The sequence below is a fragment of the Monodelphis domestica genome, chromosome 4 (assembly GCF_027887165.1).
Source record: "Monodelphis domestica isolate mMonDom1 chromosome 4, mMonDom1.pri, whole genome shotgun sequence".
Taxonomy (NCBI): domain Eukaryota; kingdom Metazoa; phylum Chordata; class Mammalia; order Didelphimorphia; family Didelphidae; genus Monodelphis; species Monodelphis domestica.
Genome location: NC_077230.1, coordinates 212,921,609 through 212,941,627, shown reverse-complemented (window position 1 = coordinate 212,941,627; position 20,019 = coordinate 212,921,609). Strand labels below are relative to the sequence as shown.

Below are 20,019 nucleotides of genomic sequence, written 5' to 3'. Positions count from 1 at the left end.
TCTGTGCCAGTGGGAGGTTAAAGGTAGGAGGTCTTGAATCATAAATCTGCTCTGTTCTTTCCAACTTCTTTCCTGCTATTTTTAAAGGTACATGACATGAGGTAGAATACCTAATGAAGTCTCTTTGCTCTCCCAAATAAGTAGGTGTGTCAGTTTTACAAGGAACAGATAATCAAATGGAGAGATTTTTTTTAAAAGGTATAATTATGTTGAAATGTGTTAAAATGTATATAAGTTATCAAAGAATGGAAAAATCAAGAGGATAAAAAAATGTAATTATAAAACACAAAATGAACAAAGGAGCACCTTTTTTGTAAGCCATTTTAGTCAATCAAATAACGTAAAGGATTAATATGGATTCAAAATGTGTGTATGTGTGTGAATAACGTAGTAAATTCTGCTGCCTAAGACCCAGTTTTACTTTTTCCATCCAAGACTGGAGACATAGACAATAAAGGCCATAGACTATGAAACAGAGTGCACAGTAATGAAAGATGAGAATTTCTTATTTGGGAGACAGAGTATGGTTGAGATCAGAAGTTTCTCTACTCAAAGAGAAGCTCTAAAAGTTGAATTGTTTAATGCATAGCCAGAGATGTTACCAGAAAGTGATTTGATAAAAAGGGTGAAAAGTCAAGGGACTAGCTATAGGAGGCAGGATGCAAATAAGAAAAGGTTGATAGTAAGATTAATAGCATTTGAGCAGGATTGAGCAGAAGATGAATAAATCAATTTTTCATGGGCTTATGCAGGGCTTTGGGTTTGGTATTAGCAAAATAAACATCTCAAAGTAGAAACAGTTATTTGTTTGGATAAGGTTCTCTCCCCAAGGACTCTCTTTCCCAGCATCCCAGTTATGTATCCATGCTTACAGGCTAACATAGGGAAGATCTAAGTTTTGTATAACTCTGCCCTATCTTTCCCTTTTCACCTAATTGAGGCTGGGATATTGGGTGAGTGCCAGGCAGGAGAATTTTTCTCATATGTATTTACTCAGGTTTTTACTTTTCTTCTTATATATTTTTCCTACTTCAAGTGATTATTAATACATCTTATAAAATGTAATACTTGGAGTTATTGGATATTAATTTTAATCTTATTTTTTAGTGAGCCACAAAGGGATAAAATCCTTGATTTTTTTTAAGATAACCTTTGAATAAAGATAGGGAGTAGGTTATTTTGGGGAAAAAAGTTTCTTTCCTGCCATGGTTTTTACTCTCCCCCTCTGGGAGACTCTTTTCAGTTGGTGGGGACCTGCCCATGGGAGGATCCTAGCCTGCAGCTGTCAGTCACCACCTCTGCCTTCCACAATTTACCAGACACTGCTTGGAGTCCTTGCCATTTCTACTGTCCACAAACTACTGCAGTTCATGGGATTGCTCCCCTTGCTCCCACTGCGGAGGTCTCCCCACCACTGCTGTTTGCCTGAAGGTCTAAGAGATGTTTTCAAGCACCTATTTTTTTCTTGCCAGAAGGGTGAGATCCAAATCTCCTTGGGCTAACCCCCCCCCCCACAACCATGGGGGTCTCAAGCCTGCACTAGACCCTTTTTAGCAGGGGAACACAATTTGGAGCAACCCCTTACATGCTATCTACCCCAACCCCAGCCTGGCTAATCCAGGGGGGCTTCCATGCTCCTGGCTTTGGGAGTGGGGACTGAGGTGTCATAAGGTAACTGACTTTACCCCTGGGCGAAGGGAATGAAGGTTACTCTTCCAAACCTCTTAACTTTACTTGTAACCAGTACATAGTAGGGTTGTGTCACCTACAGAAAGGAAATAGAATTTCAAGCATGGCCCACTCTATGAAAGAGCAGTGCATTAAAGCATTAAAGTCTTTTCTTCCTACCATTTCTGGGTGCACTTGTCCTTGTAGTTGAGAGTTTGAGTAATCTCGGTATTGAGAGGGGAGATTCATCTTCCTCCATCCCTCTTACCATTTTGGCTTGCCAAGTATCTGCAGCACATCCAATATGGGGTTCATCCACAGTATACTTAGTGAGGATATGAGGAACCCCAAAAGTGTGACCAAAGAAATCTAAATGGATGATGATACTCAGGAGGAAGGAACCTTAGTCTGGAAGTGAAACAACTTGGACAAACACTTTTCCTTGGCAAAACAATAGGTCCTTATGGATGCTGGATTTGTCACCAGATACATAGGGGTCACATGTTGCCTTAATGATCTTTTGTTCCTTTTTTGCCTTTGTCAGTTGTCACATAGATAATGATGGATGGACTCCATTGAACTAGTTGAAGAAAACCTGTATTAGCCATCTTTGGAGAATTTAATGAGATGAAAATTCAATTTTATTTTAAGGGGTCTTCAGAAGTTATTTTCAGATATCTAGTAGCACCACTACCTCTGACTGATCATTTGACTACCTTTGACTTGATTGTAACAAAAAGTAAGGATCCATTTAGTAGTTGAAATGAAATGCAATAGCACTATTGTATTCCCCAACTCCATTTTTATTAAAAATGTAAAGGATTAAACATTAGAAGTGATTTTCTCTATTGTAGTCCTCTCCTTCACATTTCAATGGATGGGACATTTAAAATACATGAAATACATGCCTTTTACAGCTGTTAGAGTCTCATATCAGAGGAGGGAGTTTTCCCAAGGGTCTTGGTTACTCTGTTATGGTTATAATTTCATTTGGGAGGTGGGAAGGATTTTCCTAGCAAGCTTTGTAACCCCTAGATGGGTTTTTATATTTGTAACTCTTCAGTTTACTCTACCATTCCACCAGAACAATCTAGATTCTTAGTGACATTTTATACTCAAAAGGTTTTCATCATCAGTACAGAGGTTTTCTTTTCTTTCTTTTTTTTCTGGGCTCTCCTTCCAAATTTTGGAAGGATGGCAATAATAGACTTTGTTACAAATAGACTTTGTTAGAAATATCTTCCTCAGAGAGCAGAGTCAAGATGGCGTCATGGAGGCAGTGAAAGTTCAGACCTCTGAAAACCCTTCCTCATAGATTAAAAATCAAAAGCTCATAGGGGACTGAAAACCAAATCTAACAACAGGACAGAGGTAAGGAACCCTCTTGCTGGACTCAACTTAAAAGGTAGCCCCCCCACCCCCCAAAAAAAGCCTGAATTTGAGAAGACTCGTGTTTAAGGGGAAGGAAGAAGGAAAGTCGAAGGACCCCTCTTCCCACCCACAGTACTGAACCTCCAGCAGTGGCTGGAATCTCTGGGCAGGCTAGTCTGGAGAGGCTACTTTGAGTGCAAAGCTGTGCCAGACTCAGGGCTCCAAATATGGGCATCTGGGAGGCAGCTCAAGGAGAAACACAGAGGACACAGCCTAGTATCAGCAGAGAAAATACTCCATATTTCCCCTCCCCCTTCCCAAAGTTTTGACCTCAGGGCATATCCAGCTCTGCAAGTTCAACTCAGCTGAGCTTAATTTCATCAAGTCTTATGAGGGCAGGGATGCTCAATTTCCAACATCCCTCTCCCACAGATTGATCTGAGTGCCTTGCTAAGTTCCAAGGGTGAAGGCTGACAGAAAAGCCCAAATCCACAGATCTAGCACACAATGAGAGGAGCAAGAGTGAAGGCAACTACAGGGAGGAAAGAAGGGGCAAATATGAGCAAACAATTGAAAAAAAAAGAAATTATAATTGACAGCTTCTATTTGGGCAATAAACAAAAAGCAAATGTAACAGAAGAGGATCAAGGAACGTCAAACAAAAAGCACAGAAACTCCAGAGAACTGGACACAGGCTTTGGAAGAACTCAAAATACAATTAAGAGAGGCTGAAGAAAACTGGGAAAAGAACTTAAAAATAAATATGTTCACCAAGGTTGAAAGATTGACTACATCTTGAGAACTTGTGAAAAGTATCCATGAGTTTCAAAGGTTTTTTAAATGTCACACAGCAACTCATGTGAATCCTAATGATAGAGAGTTTGTTTGCTATTGTCATTAAATAAGCTATTATGATTTGGAGGATTTTGGCACTTCTTTGAATGTGCATTAAATGCTGTATTACTGTTTTATACAGCTGTTACTTGGTGAAAATTATGTATACTCACACTCTGAATAATAAGCAAATTAAAAAGGAAAATGTATCTCATTTTGAGTGAGAAACCTTTGTATTGTGCCTCTCTTTGGTTAACACAGAGTGTCACTGACTGTAAACTATATATATATTTTTTATTTTTTTTAATTTTATTATTTTTTTCTTCTATGTGCAATAGAGTATTTGAGTTTTCTTTTTTCTTTCATTTTTTGTACTTGAAGCCCATGTTACCAGTATTAATGTTGTTTTTTGTTTTGTTTTATTTTGCACTGGGATAAGTTTAAAATGTCCATTAGCCCTAATGTCAATGAATATCCAAAAGCTTTAGATTATGGAAACCTGTTATTGATTGTTAAATATTATGGAACTTTGATAAATGGTGGTATCTGATTCCAGGAGAAGGAATCACAAAAGAGCCAATGCACAATGCCAAGGAGCACAAAGTTAACCTGCACAGTATCTAGGAGTACAAAGTCAAGGAGATCATCCAATACTGGTGGGATTGATAAGGTTCTGTGCCAAACAGGGGACTTGAACTTATTTTGGGGTTTGAGGAAACAGCTGTTTGTAAAGTAAGTCTCAGGATTCCCTCATGCCAGATCCAGACCTCTACCAAGTATCTCAGTTTGGCTGCCATTTTAGCTCCCCTAACCCTGAGAGCAAATGTAGAATCAGACCAGCTAATACTATTTCCCCTTCTGCTATAAAATCTAGTCCATTTTTTCTCTTAATCATAGTATGGCAATTTTCTCTAGTCCTGACTGCTGATTGGGTAAGTGTATAATTGCTACTACAGGTTTCTGGGACATATATCACTTTAATCAGGCCCTGATTATATTACCTGTTATGGATTTATTCTTCTTACTTAGAATTTTTTAAACATGACACTTTGGTATTTGCTGTTTCATCCAGAAGTTATTTTTTCTCTTTTATTTAAGTATTTTTTTAAATTTTTTTTCTTTTGAAAATTGATTGATATACCTCATAACTCAGCCATGTATCCTGGGGTGATCCAGGTGTTAACAATACCCTCCTCAGGGGGAATTGTATTATTTTCATAAAATTCTAGATTTATTAAAAAATTCTTGTTTAAGAGTAATTTTAGGATAAGAAACTTGCTACCTCCCCAAATCAAGAATGTGAACTGTTTGGAGAAGGCCCCATGGAGATGCTTGCAGAAAACACACACTGCACAAAAAATCCAGAATGGACTTTGGGATGTAGTGGATTGAACTGTAGGGGGTTGAATGCATTCATTTTGAATGTACTTTCTTGTGCCAAAGGGGACTGCACCCAATTGGCTTTTGGTCAATGCACCTACAAATCATTGGCTTTACTCTCTTTATGTTTATTTCCCTCTTATCCCCAAAATATTATAATTTTCCCTTAGAAAGTACAATATTGTATGTGTCTCTAGTTAAAGATCTTTAGAGATATAAGTTGGTTATGTATAATGATTTATTGGGGAAAATAAACATGTAAATGTGGGAGATTTCTAAATGCTTGTTCCACAATGGAATCACAGGGATGATTGTGTGGATAAAATTCCTTCCCCAGGGACCCTCGTTTCCAGCATCCCAGTTACATATCCATGCTATGTGCTAATGTAGGGAAGATATAATTTTTTAGCCCCACCCTCTCTCTCTTTTCACCTGATCATGGCTGGAATGTTGGGTGAGAGCAAGGCAGGAGAATTTTTCTCATGTGTCTTTACTCAGGTTTTTACTTTTGTTCTTGTATTTTTTCCTACTTCATGTGATTATTAATAAATCATAAATATAATAGTGTGAGTTATTGGATATTAATTTTATTCTTACATATTCAACATGCCTTTTTAAAGGAACAATTCCATTTTAGCAATCATTTAATTGATTCTTAATCAGCCAATCAACAAATATTTATTAAATGTCTCCCAGGTATTGTATTAAGTGACAGTAATTTTTAAAAATGCAAAAAGCATAAAATGTGTTTTGACCCTTTATTTATCAATAATTCTTTCCTTTTGATTCATAATTAATTCCATCTTCAAAGTATGAATAAAAATGTGTGTGCAATACCATATATTACCCTCTGAATTACTGGCATATTTCATTTTATCTTAAAAAAACTGCCTACTTAAAATCTAATATTTTTTCTTTGGAAGAGTGGGATTCTGACTAGACAGTTCCAGAATAGATTATCAAATGCTATACAGAACAATAACAGTCACCATAATTAGTTGTTATCTAATTATATTAGATTGTTTTCCTTTATAATAATGGATATTTTACACATGTATATGATACAATATCTAATAAGTTAAGAGAAATATATATATAGCTTTGGAGGGGAGTCTATTCTTGGTTTTACTCCTATCTCTTTTGCCTTTTGGAATATTAGACCTTAAGATCTTTCATTTTTAGGAGAACAGCCAGGTCTTGTTACATTCATTCTCTAGATCCTTGATACTTGAATAGCATTTTTTCCTGAATAATTGCCCTCTCTCTCTCTCTCTCTCTCTCTCTCTCTCTCTCTCTCTCTCTCTCTCTCTCTCTCACACACACACACACACACACACACACACACACACACACACACACATATACATTAGAGCTCTGGCTTTTCAAAAATCTAGACAATAAAGCAAACTCTGATTCTGAGGTATAAATGTTTATGTTGGTAATTTAATAAGTGACTCTTGTAAAATGGTTTAAACTAGTTCCAACGTGCCTCTGCCTAAACTCCTGCCTAAATGATGACTATTTCTACCCTGCCCCATCAAATCCAATACTTTATTATTTTTTAACTTAGATCATACTATCTACTACATCATACTACATCAAAGGTAGTTGATATTGTCAATGTCTTTCCTATCTCTGTGTTCATTTTAACTGTTCACTTTAAAATCCATTCCATCCTTCAAAAGGGAATATGTTTCATGTACTTCGTGTGATATTCCCAGCCATAACATTCCTCAAAGGTATCATAGATAAATTTTATTTCCAGACATTATGATATTTATCACCTCCTACTTTATCTAATATATAAAATACTGTGTACTCTGTTAAGATTTCAGAAGATAAACTCTTTAGGTCAGAAGGACATCAATAGGTTCTAAAGTGAATGATGTTACATGATCCAGTAAACAGAATTTTCCTTGGAGTTAGGAAGACCTGAGTTGAAATCTGTAATATTTAAAGTAATTATAGAGAATTGAAGAGGTAGCGAGGATATGGAAGGTTTTGTAACAGGGAATAGAGGAGTTGAAGGGATATAGGGAATATGGATTCTGGTGAGGTAAAAGGAGATATATATCCCCTGCTGAGAGGCTATCTTTGAAAAATGGGGTTCCAGAGAAGTGGGCCATTGATTGCCTGAAGGGATGTCTTCTCTATTGATTGATGTTGGAGATACCCCTGGGCAGTAAGCATGAACCCCCCTGAGGGACAAGCCTCACCCCAGACCAAGGTTGCCCAGCCTTTATGGTTGAATGACTGTCCTTAGGTTCAGCTCCCTGTATGTCCCCCTGAAATGATAGTCCTCTTATCTAACTATGGTTTATTTAACACAAGATGAATTTATTAACAAGTTTGGATTGGGGAGATATCAGAGAAGAGGGAATTGGGATTTCCCTAGATTGAGTTTGAGTCTCTCTCATATTTTGAGCTCAGGTCAGACCTTGCAGACTAGTGGAGGGTTTCTTTTATTCCTGTCTAAGCTAATCTATGCTAGTTTTCTTAAGTTCAAATTCTTTAACAGTAGACAGCAAGAGGAAGAAAAGATTCTTACTTTCAGAGCTGGTTGCACCTGTCTCTTCAGGCTAATGCCCCTAAAGAAGACTCGACTTACAGTTTAAACCACTCCCCTTAAATCCTTTTTTTTTTATGACATGATAACAGGAATCCAGGTAGAGGATACAGTTGGGAAAATAACCAAGAATGGAGGTACTTCTATCATGAGACAGGGAGAGAGTGCTCTTTCCAGTTGGACAGCCATGAAAGAGAGACCTTTGAGGGCAACTGTCAGTCTCCCAGTTGCCTCTCCCCCCATCAACTGTCATTGCTATCCATCAATTTCACTCTAACCTTCCAACTGCTGTTCGCTCCAACTCAGTGACAGAACATCCAGAGTTTAATTCAGTTTTCCTTTCCACAAATCCTACCTCAAAAATGTCCTAATTCTGTGATCCAGAACAAATTAATTAAACTTTCAGCATGTTTCCTCATTATTAGGATGAAAATAGTAGCACCTACCTTATAGAGTTGTAGTGATAAAAAGATAACACATATAAAGAGCTTTGTAAACTGCAAAATGCTATATGTAGTGTTAGCAATTGGTAAGATATTATCTCAAAGTTGTGTAGAGAGCATTGTAGGCAGTAGCTTATAAATATCAGTCCAATCCATGTAACAATTAAGCCCCTGAGGGAGACACAAATTTAATAATCCACCGAATAACAAAGATAAAGGGATGGTATTCTCCCCTTAACAAATAAGGTTAATGTTATTCAAAAGACAGCATATAATTGACTTCAATATTGCTTGATATATTATAATCTATAACATTTGCTTTAACAATTTAGTATAGCTTTTTCACTGGCCTACACCCATATGACCCTCAAGTCATATGGACTCTCAGGTTTTTTCTTGGTAGCAAAAGGTGAAAAAAAATAGCAGAGCTCTCTTCATAAAGTGAAACCCAAGGTGTTTGATGTGAAGTCAAAGACTGTTCAAATATATAATTTATCCCATCTGTTCTTCCCACTACTTTGCCAGCTGTAGGATCTTAAAACTAAGGGGGAGGGGACTGGAAAGCAATGCTGGCATTTCCTGGACTCATGTTGACAAGCATCAATATCTGATTTCCTTCCACATTAACATATCCTGAAAATTACCCCTAAATGTATTTACTTCTCTAACAATCTCTCCTGGTAAGGACAAGTACAGGAGGAAACCATGTTTGATATGTCCTATGTTATGTCCAATGGGGCATGTTCCTTTAGCCTGTGTTTACTATATGAAACTGGTAAAATCTATTTAAAAGGTCCCTTTCATCTTGAATTTCCAAACCTTTAAGTAGGGTAAAGGTTAGACTCCAGGGGAAAAAGAAGGTAGAGGTTACTTCTGCCAGAAATATTTTCCAGAAGTGATTTCAAGGAGGAATGAGAAAATAATTTACCTAATTGGAAATACATGGGGAATTTAAGGTAGGCAAAATTTAATTATTACAGCTGGAATGTGACCAGAACTCCAGGGTTAATACCTCTGCTATTACAAAGAGTGCCATGGGAACTTTAATGTCTGTGAGTGGTCAATAGATCTGGCAAGCCTCACTCATTTTGTATTAAACCTAACACATGCCAGCATGTTTTAAAAGCAGCTTTGGGGGATGGGTTCTGTGAACTTGTTCAAAAAGGCTTTTGAATTCTGTAAGTTAGAAAAATTAGACTGATATAGCATGAAAGTCCTAGGAAATTCAACATCCTAAAATATAGGCCAAAATAATGATCTTCATGTTGTTCACCTTTATGGAATTTCAGCAAGGGGCCACTTTTTTTTTTTTTAATAAACCCTTACCTTCTGTCCTGGAGTCAATACTGTGTATTGGCTCCAAGGCAGAAGAGTGGTAAGGGCTAGGCAATGGGGGTCAAGTGACTTGCCCAGGGTCACACAGCTGGGAAGTGTCTGAGGCCAGATTTGAACCTAGGACCTCCCGTCTCTAGGTCTGACTCTCAATCCATTGAGCCACCCAGGTGCCCCCAAGGGACCACTTTTAAAATTTAAAAGAAGCACAAACAAAAACTTCTTAACTCTTCAAGGCTGAAAAATGAAGTAAATAAGCTATAATTTCTTAGTGATTTAGTATACTTCTACCCCACCTCCCACAAAGACACAGACACATAGAACATAGGAAACCAACTCTCCATGCTGTTTGAAATGAAGTTTTTGTGTCTTAAGGGTCCCCAAATGACCTAATAACTTTGGCCTGCTGACCTTTGTTTCGCTACAACTATTTCTTGGATTTGTCTTACTCACCAGCTTGTTCAGTGTCTTTATTCCAATGAAGATACTCCATTCCTGATTGGCATAGCCCAGATGGCTCTTTCTGCCACATTTATAAATGCTACATTGTTGTAAATTGTTTCAGTTTTGAATGGCTTATTAGGAAAGGCTGATGAAGCTGATCCAAAAGTGGGATGCAACTTCTGTAATAGGTTGATGTTACATAATCCTTTGAAAAATTAGACATAAACATTTCATGCATCTACTGGCAAGGCTCTAGTTGCATTCAGTTATGACACTAAATGCAAAGGGCTTGCCCCTTCCAAAGTCATTTTGCCCTTTCACATTCATTGAATTTTCTCCTTTGATGCACTGTTCAACAATGTGTTATTTTCAGTGATAACTCAGTTTATAAGGTTTAGGATCTTTGTTTGAATAAAGGGAAGAAAGTTGATTAATGTAATTTCTGTCCAAGATAAGAGTCTGATACAGAATCAGAATAAAAATTTCAGTGCGAATTACCTAGTCAATCTAGCATAATAGTGTATGTGTAAACAGAATAAATGCTTGCACAAAAACTAAATAAATTCAGAAAAGTCTGTTTACTAAATAAAGCACAAATATCCCTTTCTTAAAAATCTGTTTCATAAATAGTTTCCTCCAGGATTGTCCCTTCTTGTCACTTATGTGAATATCACTGCACATATAAGACACAGTTAATATGTTTATCAGACAATTTCTAAACTCCCCAGACTGGCATTTAAGGGATTTAATTGACCCTGACATGGTATAATAAAATCTTCTCTCCTAACCTCACCCTCCTTCCTCCTTTTAACTTTCATATTTCTGATGAAGGAACCACAATCCTTCTAGTCACCTAGGTTAGCAAGCATGGCATCATCTACCTTTCTTTAGCCCTAACATCTACTTGAAATCAGTTACTAAGTCTTAATCATTCTAGTTTTTTCTTATATTCTGCTTCTATTCCTTTGTATATCTATTGTCTATAGTTTACACTGTCCTCTCTTCTCACCTTGTATGTCATGTCATAACATTCTCTTGTTTAGACTTCTGTCTTCTAGTAGCACTTCCACCATAGTATTGGAGACATAATTTTCCTGTAAGCACAAGTTTAACCAAAGCTCTCTCATGCCCAATGATTTTTGGTATCCCTATGTTGTTTCTGGGATAAAATACAAACTTTTTATTTTGTCATTTAAAACTTTTCACAACCTTTCAAAACCTCAAACTTACTTGGTCAGCTCGTTAGAAAGACAGCTAGATGGTAAGATAAAATCATTTCCAGGAATCAAGGCCAGGAGTTCAAAATCCTTGTCTACTTTAGTTTTCCCAACTGTAGAATAGGTATCAATAATTTCTTCTCAGGGCAGTTGTGAGGGTCAAATTATGTAATATTTGTAAAGGTTTTAGCACACTGTATGGCACATGTTAGGTAATTAAATACTTGTTGCCTTTTCCATTTTGAATAGATTGTTTCCATATTTAGGATGCAAGAATGTAGCCCTTCTCTCCTCTATCTCTTCAAATCTCTCTTTGTATAATCATCAAAACTAATATGTATTACCTCCTAGAGGACACATCTTAATCTCTTCATTTGTAGTATTCTTATTTTCTTGTCTGGTTATGAATTGTAACCTCCTTGGAGAATGTAATCCCAGAACGCTCTTCCTCCTCAACTCTGACTTTTAGTTAGTGTCTCTGGTTTCCTTAAAGTTTTATTTCAAGTCTAAGCTTCTATATCACTTTGCTTGTCTCTCCCACGATCCAATGCAATTTGGTAACATTGTTTTTCTATTAGAATGTGATCTCTCCTGAGGAGCAGGAACTTTTCCCCTTTCTTTGTATCCACGGCATGTAATACTGGATTTGTCACAAGGGAAGCACATTTACAGTGCTGTTTACTGGCTAGTGTGCCACAGAGGGGTGGGTGGCTCAGGCATGGGGTGGGAGGGGAGATGGGGAATGGGGAAAAGTCACCTGGACTGATGTGCGGGAACAGTCTGTCCCCCTGCCCACCAGAAGTAGTGTGTAAGCATGGTCCCCTAGACCTGCCTGGCTTCCCCTTCTCCTTGCTTCTTGCCCACGCCCCCCAAGCAGTGACCATCCACCTGCCCAAGGCCAGCCAGGATGGGAGTGCAGGTGGAGACCATATTCCCTGGAAAGGGGCTCACCTTCCCCAAGCATGGCCAGACCACTGGGATATTTGAAGATGGGAAAAAGTTTGATTTCTCTCCGGACAGAAAAAAGCCCTTCAAATTTGTGATGGGCAAGCAGGTGGTGATCCGAGGCTGGGAAGAAGGAGTTGTCCAGATGAGTGTGAGCCAGACAGCAAAAATGACTATCTCTCCAGACTATGCTTATGGATCTACTAGGCACCTAGGTGCCATTCCACCAAATGTTACTCTCATCTTTGATGTGGAACTTTTAAAATTGGAATGACAGGAATGGTTTCTTCCCCTAGCTCCCTGTTTGTTGAATTGGACACATGGAGGTGTCCAGAGTCTCAGCTTGAAGAAGAATGCACATGAATTTGTATGGAGCTTTCCCCTGATATTCCACTACATTCATTGTATAAACATATACCCCAATTGAAGTGGTTATCACTTGGCTTTGCTTCCAATTCTTCCTCCTTGTACAGGTGTTGTCTTGAAACTATATACTATAAGCCTCAACTTGTCAAACCATTCATCTTTTTGTTTTTTGAGGTCTAGATTTAAATTGAAATCTTTTGGGTATAGATTTAAGATTAAATATTTGATCAAGCATTAACAGCACACAGATGGGTTAACCTTAGAATAGGAATTGTTTGGACAGAGAAAATCTTTGTCCTTTTCTTTTTTTAATGAAATTTATCTATTATTTATTAAATATTATTATTATCATTATTTGCTGCTGCTGCTGTTATAAAACCATAGCAGATCGAGGAACTAGTGAGGTCTGACATATTCGCCATGTGAATGATTTCCTTGGAGCATATCAGTCACCCTATCCAAAATGAAGGTGGGGAAGGAGAAACTGCTTCAAACACCCAACTCTCCTTCCCCTCCTTCTCTTAACCTCTGCCTTTTGAAAGCAGATATTTTCAATGCAGTGTTGGACACATCATTTGGTGTCTCATCTACAGGACAACTCCGGTCAATATTAAACCCACTTTGTTGATGCCTGACTTCCCCCCCCCCCATCTTGTGATTTTCTAATGGATTTGGAGGACGTTTTAAGTCTCCAATAGCCATCAAAGCTCCACAACTACCTAAATTCCCAAAACTTGAATTGATTTTTGAATTGAAGGTGCTTTTTGTAGAAATTTTCAACACAATGAAAGCCCAATCATTATCCTAGGAGATCCTTGTGAGTTCTCTACAAAAATCAAAACAAAACAAAAACAAACTGATACCGGTGATCACAGCTTCAATATATTCTGTTTTTTATGCTTGGCTCACCTACTGATAATCTTCCTCCCTCCATTTCCACCTTCCTTCTCTTCTACTCCCATCTCTCTTTTGCTGTCCAGTGTAGTGATTTGGTAAGAGAAGCTGCCACCACCCACTGTCCCTCCAACACATATCGGCTTAAAGTTTTATTATTGCATTAAAATGCTTTATGCTGGCTGTTCTAAAAAAATGCTATTTACTAACTATCATGTAAAAGTTATAGTAAATTTCTATCTGGACTAGGGAAGCAAAATTAGAGAGAAGAGAATGAAGTATATTTTAAAAGAGATAGAATGTGATTCACTGTCAGGAAATACTTTTGTTGCTTGATTTATCATTTCCTTTCTCAGTTTATTTTATAGATAAAGGAAATTTAGGTAAAGGGAGTTAAGCGGTCTGCCTAGGGTCAAATAACTTGTAAATTCCAAAGGCATTTTTTAATTTAGTTCCTCCTGATTCCATACTTAGTGTTCTATCAAAAGATTCCCTTAGTTGTCCTGTAAGGAGATAATCTGTAGCCATTATTTCTCTCAGAAAGCTGGAGGTTTTCAAATGGAGCCTGGATTATTTTTTCTCCAGTATGTTGAAGGACAGGTTATTGGTCTTTTAAGAGTTGACCTAGATGGCTCCTCAATTCTCATCTACAAGATTCAGTGAAGGCAACTGACCTCTCTGCATAAATGTCATCAGCAGCAATTTTTAAAAAATTGCTCTATTGGCCCACAATTTAGTTATAAATGCACTACACAAAGCATAGTGCCACAAAAACAAACATAAGCACTTCATTCTCTAATCCATTTAGGTCAATATTTGTATTTCCTTTTGATCATACTATATTCAATCTCAGCATCTATTTTGCATTTAAATAAAACTTTTAAAATATTATTTATTTTAATTATTTTTCCATGGTTACATGATTCATGTTATCCCCTTCACATTTTTTCCTTTTCCCCTCCTGGAGCTGGCAAGCCATTCCTCTGGGTTATACATGTATTATCACTCAAAACCAATTTCCATACTATTCATTTTGGTAACAGAGTAGTCTTTTAAAGAAAAAACCCCAAATCCTATACCCATATAAACTCATTTAATGAAATTTAATAATTTTTAAACTAGTTAATAAAAGAATGTGACCATTAGTTATATCCCCTTACATTGAATTTTCTCAGCACTTAAATAAGCGATTGACTATTTGGGTTGACTAACAAAACTCTAGAGACAACTAAGAACAGACTCAAGGATTTGAAATTTAGCAACTGTGGAAGGTCAATCTTTATCTCACATAAAATTATAGCTATTTCTGTCATTCATTCAAAATCAGTCTTGATCCTGGACCAAAAGATTGTTTTACTGATTTTTTTTTGTGCAACAAAGAAATCATAGATAGTATGATTATGTATCACAGACCTCCCCCACTTAAGGATAAGTAGGGTGTATATGCTTCTGGTGATTAAATCTAAAAATGGGCAGTTAATCCCATCTTCACAATATATGTAGGAGAGGAAAGAAAAGGGAAAAACAAAAGCAAATAAGTGCATTTATGTATTCATTCATTCATTTATCAAACATTTTTGAAGGGACCTTAAGATTATGATAGAAGATACTGTTCTGGGCACTAACAATTGTATGGTACCAAAAAAATGATAACATCCCTGACCCCAAAGAAATTAGAATCCATACACTGAGCAGGTTAAATGAAATGCTATTCTAGGACATTCAATAAATAACATTGTAATTGAAAGAACTATACAGATTTTTTAAAGTGTTGGAAGATGGAACAAAAACAAAACAATTTCAACAACAACAGAATTCAACATATACCTCAGATGTAAAGACAAGTGTAACAATGAAGAATGAAATATCTGCACATACTGCAATTTTTAAAGTTATCTAAGAATCTAACAACCCTTTGGCCTTCTGTGCAATCATTTTGCCTCCTACATGAGCTAATCAGTATACAGATTTAATTAATGAGGAGTGTTACCTGTTCTTTCTCTATTTCTCAGTATCAAATCAACCTTGCCCCTCCCACCACATCCCCTACCCCAACTTTCTGAATTCCCTGCAAAATTCACACAGGCACATCCTCAGGAAAGAGATGTATTTTTAAGCTGGGATAAAATTATTTAAAGATGACAAATTCTTTAGTCTTGTGCTTTAAAACAACCAGGGTGAACGTTGAGATATATATTAGAGATGAAATCCTTACCTTCAGAAAAGAGGAATTGGTCTGTGACTTATTTAAGAAAAATCTTCCCATGAATGCAACATGACGAAGTGGAATGAACTGCTTCAATAGATAATAAATTCTCTGTATCTTGAGTTCTTCATTCACTATTTCCCCCAGGGGCCTTCTAGTGAAACCTAGAGAAAGTCTTATTGTAATAAGAATTGCTAATCTGCTTAACATTGGACTCAGTAGTCTCTAAGGTTACATCAAACTCTGAGATTCTGTGATTTTGTGAATAACTAAATGAAGAATCAAGCATCTTTCAGTGTCTTTTGGTTAGTAAACTCTCCTGTGTTTTTCTTACAAGGGAATAATTCCCAAAATATTAGCAATGCTTTGCTAAAGAGAATTAGAAAAAAAATGGATCTCAGTGATGGAAGAATGGACCATTGGGGACCAGAACTCTTAAGTTATTTGACCCCTTTATACCTGACCAAATGATACTTCATGTGATTCTTTTCTCTCCATTCTGGCATCCTTGACATTTTTATTCATGAAGCTCCATTTCAATTTCTCAAAATTATTGTTTTCAAATGCCTCCTACTTTTCAATGAAAGTTTGCACAACCAGTTTCATATTAGGAATTCATGTGCTTTCTGCCAAAAATAATTTGTAATATTTTGGATTGCTCTTGTACCAGAAAACGATTCCTTAAATCATGACTAAATTCATCTTTTTGTACTGTCTACCCATTACTCCTTATTTTGTACTCTGCAAAAGAAAAATTCTAATCTATCTTCTATTTGACACCTTTCAAATAATTGTAAAACTATCTTTTGACTGCTCTTTTTTCTCTTCTCTAGAAGACATTGTTAATCCTTTCATCTTTTTAGCCAACCCTCTTTATGTCATCAACTCAAGACCCTTGATCTTTCTGGTTGACCTTCTATGAACAGTTTTGAGCTCATCAATGCCATTCCTAAAAAAAAGTACAATAAACAAATTCTGACAAAATACAAGATTGTCAAATTGCTTTCTCTGGGAAGTAGGCATCTCTTAATTCAACAAAAATATCATGTGTTTTGCTTTGTTTTGGTTCACATATCATCCCATTTACACACTTGTAGTCCACCAAAACCCCCAGATAATTTTGTAGAGAAACTACATTCTAGCTAAGTCATTACCATATTAGACCCAAGAATTCTGGTGTTTGGGGTGCTCAGGGAAGAGTAATATCTTTGGTATGGAGGGCTTGTCATGCCCTCTTAGGGCAGCTCTCCAGCCTCCGACCCTCACCTGACACCCAGATCTCAATTGTGGGTCCTAGTAGCTGCTAGCATGCGGCAGCGGCCACACCCCAGGCAACGGCTTCAACAGGCCAGCTAAACCTTGTGAGGGTAGCCATCTGGTGGTCGTGGTCCCCTGGTGAACCAGGGCTTTGCTCATCCAGCATGTGAAGACTGTTTCGGCGGAACAGGCGGAAGAAACCAACAAAAAGTTTCAACGGCTGAGATGGCGATACAGCAAGGCACTGTGGAGTGCTTAGGGCGTGTTGGAGCACAAAGGACAACCCAGCCATCCAATGCAGCTGAGGAAGTCTCCAGGTGTAACGAATTTTCGTGCCACTGGACCCAGGCTTCCAATGCCGAGAGAGTGGGGCTGTCTCTGTGCAATGACTTTTCCACTTAAATCTTCACACAAAAGTGTCTTTGTGCACAAAAACACACAAAGACAATCATCATCCTCTGTTACCAAGAGACTACTACTACTACTACCCAAGAATTGTTTTTCCCCCTTTTTTTGGATATTTTCTTTTTACCCAATTACATGTAATAAAACATTTTAACATAGCATTTTCCATCATGAGTCCCTTGTGAATATCTTAAAAACTTGCTTTACTGATAACAATGTAGTAGTACTCTGAAGCTGATCATTGGGTAATATCTCTGTGGCTGAATACAGTGTTCCCCTGATTCTGCTCACTTCACTTCATGCCAATTCACTTTCCAATTGATGAACATCCCCTCAGTTTCTACTTCTTTGTCACAAAACAAGCTGCTAATAATATGTTTTGTTTAGGTAAATCTTTTTCTTTTGTCTCTGATCTCTTTGGGGGACTGACTCAGCATTGGTATTGCTGGGTCAAAGGATGCAAAGTCTTATGGACATTTGGTCATGGTTTGAGATTTATCTCCAAAAGTATTATATCAGTTCACACTTTCACTAACAATGAATTAGTGTCCGAATTTTTCCATACCCCTCCTAAATTTTATCTTTTTTTTTCCTTTTTGGTTATGATAGTTCTGATAGGACATGGTATTTCAGTCATTTTATTTAACATTTCTCTAATCAATAGTGATCTGAAGTATTTTTTTTTATCTGAGTAGAAATAGTTTTAATTTCTTCCTCTGAGAACAACTTATTCTTATCTTTTGACCATTTTTCATGAATTTGGCTCATGTATATATATGTATATACATATATATACATATATGTATGGCTTTTGCCAGAGATACTTGTTTTATTTTCCCCCCTAATTTGTTGTTGACCTTCTATTTCATTTTTGTCATGCTCCCTAATTCTTTTTTATCATAATTTCTTCATTTATCCATAAGTGTGATAAACTTTTATATGTTCCCCTAATTTGCTTATGGTATCTCCCTTTATTTCTAGATCAAGTGCATATTTTTATTTTGAGTATATGGTAGATTTATAATTTGGGACTGAATGGGGCAGCTTCTTTAGGATTCTTTTTAGTTTTATTTATCATTTGCCTTTCTTCATTTATTGAAGCTTATATGGGAGACCTGGGCTTCTCTGGGTTTTCCATAACCCTCATAACTGGAAATACACCCTTCTCCCATATACACACCTGAGAAAGTCATTCCAGTACCCTATCTTGCTCATTGAAGACATGCACAGCATTCTCTTGTCTAAATAAGTAGCAAATATACCTTTCCACAGATTCAGTGAAATCTATGACTCTGTGACCATTATTTCTACTTAAAAATTGTTATATACTTCATAATATCTTGAAACCAATATAAATAGACTTACTTTGAAAATATCAAATGTTCTATCAAATTAAAATATTTTCCAAAATATTTGCAAACAAAGGCAGATTCTTTGTATAAAAAATAAAATTAGAAAATAAATTAGGATATTTCTACTCTATGCAATGTAGTTGTTCAATTAATATTCTTCTAAGGGTCATTTTCAATAGTTTCTTAAATGGAATAAATAAGAGTTTAAGTTAAACATTTGACATATTTAATCATTTATCATTAGACATTTATATATATGTATTATCTTGAAAGTATTCTGTTATGTTCAACATTTTACTTATACAAATACTCTAAAGACATTTTAAGGCCAACTTTCTTTTAAATTAATAACTTCCTTGTCTTGTGTGATTTAAATTTATTTTGGAAATTAGGAATTAACATAATCCTTATGAAAGAAAACCTATTTCCTCAGTTTTAATCATTAGTATTATTTTTAAATGATTTTTAAAATGGTCTTAGTTATTATTGAATTTTAAGGTTGTTGCAGATTTGAATCTTTTCCTTGAAACTTAAACTCAGTGATGTGCTTGAGGAAACTCCAACTGTCTTTCATAACCAAATGTTAAATTTCCATTCTGAATATTTATACTTCAGAGATCAGCAAAAACTACAAATCTCATTTGATTCATCGATTTTCTTGATTGGACTTTTGAAAGTGATATAGAAAATGTTAATAACATAGATTTTTTAATCATTTAAAAATATTTAAGAGTATAATATTGAATTTGTTCCTTCCCAGACTTCATTATTTCAGGTAAGGACATCATCATCATTCTAATCATCTAGATTCTCAACTTTGGTATTAACCATGAATACTTATGGGCACACATCCCATAATGAACTGCCAAATGTCATTGCTTCTATTGCCACTATATATTGTACTTTTTCCTTCAATTTATTCAGAAAAAGGTCAAGCTAGTTCAAGGCTTTATAACCTTTCATTTGCACTACTCTAATAATTTCCCAGGTTGTCTCCCTGCATTTATTTCCTTTTTCTGATCTATCTTTCATACATGTCAAAGCAATGTTTATAATATTCATGACCCCACCCCATTTATTATATTCTAACAAATTCATTTTGCCCCTATGATTAAATATTCACCTTTGTTTAGTTTTTAAAGCCCTTCAAACACTAGTTCTAATCTACCTTTCCAGCCTGATTATACATTATGCCCTTTTCCCACAGTGTTGATTCTAAAGAACTTACTTTTATGCTGTTCCATACACATGGTACTCTGTCTCAATTTATTTCCTTTTCGCTGTTTGCCTGATATGACTTTCCACCTCAACTCTGAAAAGAATCTATTCTTTTTGTGTT

General features: G+C 36.4%; 1 protein-coding gene across 1 annotated transcript; it reads left to right on the top strand.

Moving 5' to 3' along the window:
• Window positions 1–12,162: 12,162 nt before the first annotated feature.
• On the top strand, window positions 12,163–12,614 carry LOC100021904 (peptidyl-prolyl cis-trans isomerase FKBP1A-like). The gene has a single exon (XM_056825877.1). It carries the CDS (start codon window positions 12,163–12,165, stop codon window positions 12,472–12,474), a length of 312 nt encoding a protein of 103 aa, XP_056681855.1. The 3' UTR covers window positions 12,475–12,614.
• The last annotated feature ends 7,405 nt before the right edge of the window (window positions 12,615–20,019 follow it).

What these genes read in the sequence shown, in the direction of transcription:
- LOC100021904 (XM_056825877.1), top strand. Translation starts at nt 12,163, where the DNA reads ATGGGAGTGCAGGTGGAGACCATATTCCCTGGAAAGGGGCTCACCTTC.